A 9,544-nucleotide genomic window follows, 5' to 3' on the forward strand; every position below is an offset into this window, starting at 1 on the left:
ATATCAGCATATTACAATAAACACACAAAGCATACCTCATGTTGTGTTAGTATACTAATTCATTGTCTAATAATTGTCATTAAAGTAATTGACTATAATGTTATAATTAAGCATGTGAATAGTTATACTAACATATAATGAGAAATGTATTATTTAAACTTAACTAGTAATGAATCACCAGAAAGGTATGATATGCACGGCACACATAATATTTCCAATAGACAGCCCTGCTCTATGACATTCTGCTAAAAGGAGTAGAAAGGAAATGATCAAGTTTTGGTGGAGGAAATTGTCCCAAAGACTCTTGTCATGGCTCCAAGAACCTCCTTATTCCTCAGGCTGTAGATGATGGGGTTCAGCATGGGGGTGAGGATAGTGTAGAAGACAGCCAGAGTCTTATCTTCTGTGGGAGAACGGAGACTCCTAGGTCGAAGATAAGTGTAGACAAAGGGTGCATAGTAAAATGTCACCACAGTTAAGTGAGTCGAACACGTGGTGAAGGCCTTTTTCTTTCCCTCTTTTGAGCGCATATGGAAGACAGCAAAAAGAATGCGTCCATAGGAAGCTGTGATGCCAATAAAAGGAAGTAGGAGAAACAGGCTTGTGCTCACAAACACCATGTACTCATAAACCCAAGTGTCCATACAGGCCAGGGGAAGCATGGCTGGGACATCACAGAAGAAATGGTTAATGGACCTAGAATGGCAGTAAGGAATGTGAAGGGCATAGACCGTATGTGCTAAAGAGTTAATGGAGCCAAGTGCCCAGGACCCTATAATCATCTTCAGGCACATCATTTTGCTCATGCGGATAGGATAATGAAGAGGGTGGCAAATGGCAACAAAACGATCATAGGCCATAGATGCCAGGAGCAAACCCTCGGAACCTGCCATGGTCAGAAAGAAAAAAGATTGCATTCCACAGCCTAGGAAAGAGATGCTTTTCTGGCCAGAGAGGAAGTTGAATGCCATCTTGGGAACAATGGCAGAGACATCCATAAGGTCCATGAGAGAGAGCTGACTGAGGAGAAAGTACATGGGGGTGTGGAGCCTGGGATCCACACGAATAAGGTGGATCATTGTTGAGTTGCCAAGCAAGGCCACAAAGAATATGGAGATGATGGGCAGCAAAAACAGAAGGCCTGTTTGGTTTTGTGGAAACAACCCCAACAAAATGAAATCACTCGAGCTCTGATTCAATTTCTCCATGAAAATATGTTGCTATATCTTTCTTGAAAAAGAAACTTATGAGCAAAATATACTTATCAGATGAAATAGGACAAGAAACTAAAGAGGAACTGTCTTGTAGTGAATGCTTGAGCCGAATTGTTCTTCCTGCAGCAAAGCCCTCTGTTGAAATGATAAAGTGGTTGAGAAAGAAAACAGAGAAATATCACCCTTCACAATAGCCAGAAATAACATAAAATATCTTGGGATAACACTAACCAAAGAAGTTAAAGACCTGTATTACAAGGACTTTAAGTCTTTGAAGAAAGAAATCATTTTGAAATCTGAACTGAGTGTTCCTTGCATCTTGCCTCTGGCCAAATTCTCAATTCAGAAATATCTCTATGGCTTTATCAAGGGTGGCAACATGAGTAAAATAGCTCACAACTTTCCCCCTAGACAACTCTATGCAATGTAGATCATCAGCTGACCTTATAAAACTAAGGAAGCCTCTAACTTCCGTATCACGTACTTTCTGGCTCTGTTCCCATAATTGGATATACTGCAAACAGATCTCTAGAATCTGCTCCTTGGTGCTCTTCCTCTCAAATTCTCTAATAAATCTTTGCCTTTCTTGAAAACTCTCTCCACTCCCAATTCACTGTTCTGGTATTAAAAGGTTTGTGTGCTCAGATCCACACTAGTGATAAGATGATATTTGTGTGTACTTTCTCCATAAGTAGTGCTTTGATTTTTGTAAATTTTACAGATATTAATTGAATACACACTCATAGTAAAACATTTTATACAATAAAACATAACAAACATTACACATTGCCTAATATGTATTTTTGTTATAGTTTACAATTGTAAATATTATAGGTACTTATTCAAATAGTATAAATGTTGTTTATAAGCATTGCTTTCTCCTTACTCTAAAGTTCTGGTTTTTGTACACCATTAACAGGAGTGAGAAGCCCTTAAAAATATGTTCATTGAGGAAGAAAGGTCCATGTGTGCATTATTTATTCTTTGTTGAAGCTGAAAAATTCAAGCCCATTTCCACCTTGTCTAATCGTCAGAGAGTTTGGAGATTTGACAGCCATAGTTGCACCTCCTAACTCAGGAGGTGATTTCTTAGTGATTTTGAAGTTAAGATAGCATCGGTGCCATCCTGACAGCAAGATGTAGAGGTGCTTCTGTTCCTTTCTTTTGTAACTATGGGGTCACCTAGGGAAGGGCAGTCTGTGACCTGGAGTAGGTGACTTGGGGCACCTTTCTAGCTAGACAACAGAATGCTAATGTCTCTAAATTGACTATGTGAGTAACCCTATTGTATCATGTTAAAGAAGTCAGTTTATGTTGGGTATAAAAGCTGTGGAAAAATAAAGATGGGTGATTTTAGGGCCTGAGTAATTCCTGAAATACCCTCCCAATACTGATATGTTTTCTGTCTTATTATTTATATGTGTCTTCATATTCCTTACTTTTATTTCTTCCCACGCCCCTACTCTGGTAAGAGGTGATTTTTGTCAAGGCAGTTCCTCAACAATTCTGCTCACCAAAATTTTTAAATTGTTATATTTTCATTCTTTTTATATGTACTTGCATGGAAGAAAGAATATCATTGGGACAGTCAATATCCTTCCTCCTTCCTGAGTACCAAATTCAAATCATCAGTTTGGAGGTAAGTGCCTTTACATGTTGAGCTATCTCAGCAGCCCAAAAAACAAAGCAATGTCTTGCTCTTACTTATTAATTTTTATGTCACATATATTTTACTTATACACTTTAGACTTATTCAACTGAGAAAAATAAGACAAAATTAGTAACCATATATAGTGAATAAATAAATTAAAACAAGAATAAAATTAATAATTTTGCTTCACATATATGTGTATATTCATGTTCTAAATATATAAATATGTCTTCAATCTGTATGATGTTATGGGTATATAAATTTTTTTTCAAGAATGATTATTTAGCATTAAATAACTGAATTTGCAAGAGAGCAAGAAGAGCATATGGTAGAATCTAGATAGAGTAAATTATAAAATAGATCTGATATGGGTATATTATAATGCAAAAATTAAAATATCATCTGAAAATGTGAAATGAAGAAATTTTCTGCCAGGATAATGTCTCCTACATGTCTATTGCCGGTCCTCATCATAGGCTTGCCTCAGTAATGATCTCTCCTACTGCTCTTCCATTTCATCTGATTTTTCTCCATTCACTCTCAAGCAAGAAAAATCTAAAATTATTATCTCTCAGACACACATTTTCTTTCTTCTCTTACCTGTCCTCGGTATAGGAGTCCATACTTTACATGTGTTTACCCTTGTATCTGATAGACTGAAGACAGGGCCTGAGCAGGGTACTGACCTGGATACTAATGTTTGATTACTGATAATTTTCAACACTAAATAATAGCAAATAGTATTTTGCGAAAATTATTCACTTTTAGCATCAAATTATTTAGCCTTCCATATGTTTGTGGTGAGCGCAAAAACAATTGTAAAACAGAACTTGTCACATAAAATGGAAATAGAATTTTATAGTTATCTAATTAAGAGGTACTGATAATGAGGACTGCATATGTAAGAATATGGCAGGTGCACAGGATCACTTGGCATAGACTATATATGAGAAAAGAAAGAATTTTGTGTTTCTTTATTACCATTTAAAAATAAATGCCTATAAGATGATCAATTAACATGAAGTATAAATAAAAACCACAATGACCAATTTTATTGTATACCTTCAAAAATATATTCCCTGTTCGTTGACACTTGAATATTCTGTTTGTTAACGCAAACAAGATTATGGTTCTTTAGCATAAATTAAGAAGGTGATTACTAAAATAGACCAATAAATTCAAGCATATGACCTGATGTCATATAATAAGTCTTCCTATGAGTAAAACATGCAAAGTAAAAGAGACAGCTTGATTGGAACCTGCCCGGAGCCACTAGGTGGCTCCATGTAAGCAGGTCTTTGTGAAGCCCTCTATGCTAAGTGATGAATAAGGAACAGATTTGGGAGGGAAAGTAAATGAGGACAATAACAAAGAGACTGATGGTTATAAAGGGTTGTGGTAAGGTTAATTGTGTAGGCAGATGCCACACAAACTCCATTGTCGTCTGTGTGACATGACATGTTATTATGGAAGATGGGAACTACGTGTCCTATGGGACTAGGCTTCCTGGAGGTCAATGACAGATGGCCTGGTATTAGCCACCCTTGGGGCATAGATGGGTTTTTAGATAAGCTGATTATGCAGGATATGGGCTTTGCACAGTCTCTTCTATAACAATGATATTCTTATATCTACAGGACAAGGATTATCTCTACAGGAACAGCTCCGAGATAGGAAAGCACAGTATGGGAATGTATAAGACTACAGCAGAACCTTTGTCTACACGGGGGTGTATGACAAGCAAGGGAATAGATGGGTTAATGTTGATGGACAAAGAGTGTTATCTTATACTCTGAATATTATGAATAGGCTTGCTAAATCCCAACCCCCATGGTATCTGCTGCATAAGAAGGTACAAAAAGATATATTTCAGCAGGTGCAGAGAGCTGTTAGTCATATTTAGTCACTAGATGAGATAAAGAAAGGGTTAGAAAGAGGAAGGGCCATGATAACGATAATGAGATAGAAACTTTCTCTTCATAAGATGAAACCACTTATCTGAGGCTTACTTTCCCAAGGACAAGATTTTCTCTTCTAAGGATGCTTTATGTCTAACACCTGTCCCTGATAATATGCTTTTCTTATAAATTGCTGATGTGACTAAAACAGGATTTCATACTGTGCCAACTAATGATACATGGCCTTATTATTTGTTCTTTGTTTAAATACTATATAAAACATGAATTCAGTAAAATCACAGCAGATTCCAAGCACTCTCTTGTGTGTTGTGTCCGTCTGTCATTTGCCGAACTTGTGCCTTCCTGTGTACAAAGCCCCTGCTTCTCCCATGGTCTGAGTGGCTCCCCTGAGCTAGTCCGTGGCAGGCAGAAAAGGACTTGGGATCTGATCTGAATAAAATGCTAGAACAGGGAGAGTTATGTGCTCTTAGATTTTAGACCTCATACCAGATGCTCTTGTTCAGAAGGGTACTGCCATGAGTACCATGCAGAGAAGACTAGTCAGAGGGAATAAAATATCTGGTGACTTATCTGAATTTAGAAACAGAACCAAACATTCCACAAAACCATTGACACCTGGGTACATTAGGACAGTGCAATACCTACCTGGTCATAGGTTCCTGTCTGATGATTCACTGATGTCTACACCCTGGTACAGCACCTACACAGAGCAGACTCTCAATCTGTGTGCCTGTTGAAATGGATAAAGCATTATCCTTAGAGATGATAGAATACAATTGTTCACACTGAAAATATCATTTTAAAAGTCAATCTTCTACATTCCCTTAGGGGCACTTTCTTTACATCCTTTATCACAGGTTTAGCTGGAGAGAAAGGAACATTCCAGTCATCCCATGGGGAGATGTTTCCAATATCCAGCTTTGGCCACAGAATCCGCACTAAACTTACACATCATAGGTTTGATTTCTACAAAAGGAATGCACAGATGTGTGCTGCCAGGTCACTTTTCAATAGTTCATAAACATCTTTGAAGACAGTTACAGCAGAAATTATTTTGTTTGCAATGTTTAGAAACTATCATTTAGGCATTAGCTAATAGGAAACAGCTGTTTTCAGGAGGCCAGATACCTGGAACTTAAAGTGTAAGATCCAAGGTCAGAGCTATTGGTGACCAGATGACTTCAATATTGGGTGTGGACTTTACTTAATACAGAGTCACAGAAAGAATTTTTCTATTGATTATATTGTAACTTTAAAATCTTGGAGTGAGTGCAAGGCAGATATAATGTGAGTGTAAAAACCATAGAGCTACTTAAAACTCTGTCATGAAGAGTTCTGTTATATATGACTGCTGCAAATTCAGGATGCAAATTAATTTTGCCAAAGTTATAGGTATATAAACACAGCACAGACACACACCAAGAAGTGTGCAGAGCACAAGAAAAAACAAGGAATTGAACATCAGAGTCTCTGCTTAGTCTTAATACTTCCCCCCGGACACCCAAGAACACTAACCTCAGTGAACTGTCTGAATTCTGTACATATTAGGTCCTCCAAAGGTGTCCATCTCTTTCCTCCATTCCACATCTAACTTTTCAGAAAACTCAAGACCACAGAAATTCAGTCTCTTATATTTATGGTCATAACTTCTAAAAATAGCACATTGTAGAATTCAAACATGTATACATCAATTCTCTTTGTATTTTAGACTAACATGAAAATCATAGCTCTAGAATCTTGGCTAGCTATTCTAACCTAAACCAACTATGCTCATAATGTCTTATGGAATCAACTTATACATGTATTTTAAGTTAGTGTTTGTATTAGTAAGAAAAGGTACCTTTACAATTACAGCCATTCCCTGCAGAACGTCTCTGTGGGTCTTGAGAAGTCTTCAGCTCCCCTCTTTGTTCACATTCCCTCCAAGTTATACCACAAGATTATCTCCCTTTGCAGTGGCCCCAACTGAAGGCTGAAAATCCGCTTCTTACACAAGAGCCCCTTCTTCCACCAAAATACCAGGAAAGAAATTTTCAGGAATTATATACTAGTCATATATTCACGATGAAACCACGAGCAGATCATTAAACCCTTCTGAAATATGTACAAGCTCATTGCTCAGGTAAGACAGCATTTCTTGATAATTATTTTTAAATAAAATACAAGAGATTTTATGAGGAGGGGGAGTTGATTGGAGGAGGGGGAGGGAAATGGGAGGCGGTGGCGGGGAGGAGGCAGAAATCTTTAATAAATAAATAAATTTTAAAAAGAGAGATTTTAGATGTATTTCAAATAGATTATATTGCTGAAAAACAGAATGGCAAATGCTGTATTTTATATGCACAACCTTGAATCACCAAGCCTTAGATGTTCTTCTTTTTCCTCTAATTGATCCCTCATGTCTAAATCTACAGAGACAGAGCCTTGGCCATTTCTCCTGACTTGGATGCTGTGAGGTAGCTCAGTTCTGAACTTATAGAAATAACTACATGGCAATCGCCACTCCTACAATCACAAGATGCTTGAATTAAGGAGAACATGATTTCAGAATGTGACTTGAGAGATGGAAAGTTAGAGATGTAAAGAATTTTATATACATATAATAGCCCCTCTTTTTTAAGTGTAGGGTCCCAAAGGGATCCAAACTGATATACTGAAAGATGGATCTAGACAGAAATTCTACTTTAGTCCAGGGCTGATGCAGAGATCTTGTAGTAAAGTGGATATTAAGACACAGGGTCATCCAGGCTGATAGATCCACCACTGATTAAAAAACAGGTTGATCAAACTTCAAAACAAATGAAAGATTGTGACCTAATCTTTAAATTTTCTACTATTTGAAAGATGTTCCAGGAGCTAACAGGGGGAACATATACTATTTGCATGCAGAGTGTCTGCAGAAGCAGGAATGAGGTGACGTAGTCTTACTACTATGTAGTCTTACATAGTAGGTTGATTAATGAACATTTAGATTATTTAAGATATTATCTGTGCTCCAGGACTCATTATAGAAATAAATGAGTTTGTTATTTTTCAAACTTTCTTTTTATTTATACCTTGTGTCTTTCACATCATGCATCTCAATCACATTCATTTCCTGTCCCTTTGTTTCCACCCTCTGCCCTTGTGTCCTCCTACTCCCAATAAAATAAAATTTAAGAAAAAACAAGAGAAAAGCCTCATCCTGGAAGCTGTAGTGAAACATAGTGAGTCATTCAGTAAACCTTTTCATCCATATATCTTTACATGAAAGTCTTCATTGCAAAGAGTCATTGTTCTGGTTTAAGGCCTCTGGCTTCTGATACACTGTTGATCCTGGGTCTTCCCTGGAACTCCTCTTGGCTATTGTGTTGTTGCCCTGTATCATACTTCACTTTAGATATGCAGGACCAGTCCCTTCACATGCTCCAGCAGATCACAAAAAGGGTGGATTTGTGGTAGGCCAACTCATAACCTTGGTTCTTGACCTGGGTAGTTGCAAGGTTAGTCAGCCCACCAGCCCTCCCCCAGCATTGACCACCAGGGTGAGTTCTCCAGCAATGCCCTGGCTACTTTACCCCTTGAAGAGATGAACTGGAAACAAGGCCAATTCTCCTGCTTTCACCCTCTCAGAGTCAGCTCTACCACACCTACACCTTCAGAGCCAGCTCTACTTTGTTGCCCAGGTGGGGGTCAGGGCCTGTTTTCCTCAGTACTATAGCTGGTAAGAAAGAGGTTCAAGTCCCTTGTCTGTCACAGGCAGCAAGGGGCAAATGGTAAGGGGGCATCTTTCCTCCAGCAAGCAACCACGTGACAGTTAAGTGGTGGGGACAACCATGGCATGCTCAAAACTTTGGGGCTGGCTCACTCACACCTCTGCCAACAGGGTTGGCTCTCTTATGCTGCAGAGCCTGCTCTGCTAAGGACTTTGGCTGGTAAAGGGGAGGGTTCAGTTCTCTTGTCAGTTGCAAGTGGTAAGGGAAAGAGGGGAGGGTATCTTTCCCTCAACTCCACCATCAAACTGCAGGCATGGGAGGTGGGACCAGTTATCCCACTTTTCTGCCCTCAGGACTAGCTCAGCTCCACCCTGTCTACAGGATCAACTCTATTGTGCTGCCCATGCAAGGCGCAGGGCCCTTTCTCCCAAGTTCTGCAGTTGGTAAGGGTTGGGTCAAGTCCCCAACATGCTGCAGGTGCCAAGGTGTGAAGAGAGGAGGGCCTCTTTCCCTCACCCATACCACCACATGACAGATGAGAGGGAGGGACTCTACCTCCTCTCCCATCCTCACCCCCCTCCCAGGGACAGCTGGCTCACGCTCCTACAAATAAGATCAGCTCTATTGTGCTGCCCAGGTGAGGTGTAGGACCCTCTCTCCTGAGTGCTTCAGTCAGTGAGCAGCAGGAGCAGTTCTCTCTAATACTGCAAGGTAGTGAGGGGCAGGCTCAAATTTGTATGTCCCTATCCTCTCAGCCTTTGGTGATATCAAAAGCCATGAACATTAGGATAGAAAGTGGCTGCATCAGGGCCATGAACACAGACATCAGCCCCTAGTAGCAGACCAGGCCCAGATATTGCCATGGCCCTGTATGAGATTCAAGCCACCCACCTCATCCCACTCATCACCACATTCACCCCTTCAGATATGCCTTTGTTTACAGGAAATGAACCACTCTGCCTCTCTTCTCTCTGTGTCTCTGTCTCTATCTCTCTGTCTCTCTCTATCTCTCTCTCTGTGTCTCTCTCTCTTTCTCCAGTACCATATATAATACACACTCATCAT

General features: G+C 39.3%; 1 protein-coding gene across 1 annotated transcript; it reads right to left on the reverse strand.

Annotated features, from left to right (window-relative positions):
- Positions 1-269: 269 nt before the first annotated feature.
- Positions 270-1,208, reverse strand: LOC101981158 (olfactory receptor 2L13-like). The gene has a single exon (XM_005369008.1). The coding sequence runs from the start codon at positions 1,206-1,208 to the stop codon at positions 270-272; it is 939 nt and encodes a 312-aa protein (XP_005369065.1).
- Between the last annotated feature and the right edge of the window lie 8,336 nt (positions 1,209-9,544).

The sequence above is a fragment of the Microtus ochrogaster genome, unplaced genomic scaffold, assembly GCF_000317375.1.
Source record: "Microtus ochrogaster isolate Prairie Vole_2 unplaced genomic scaffold, MicOch1.0 UNK43, whole genome shotgun sequence".
NCBI lineage: Eukaryota > Metazoa > Chordata > Mammalia > Rodentia > Cricetidae > Microtus > Microtus ochrogaster.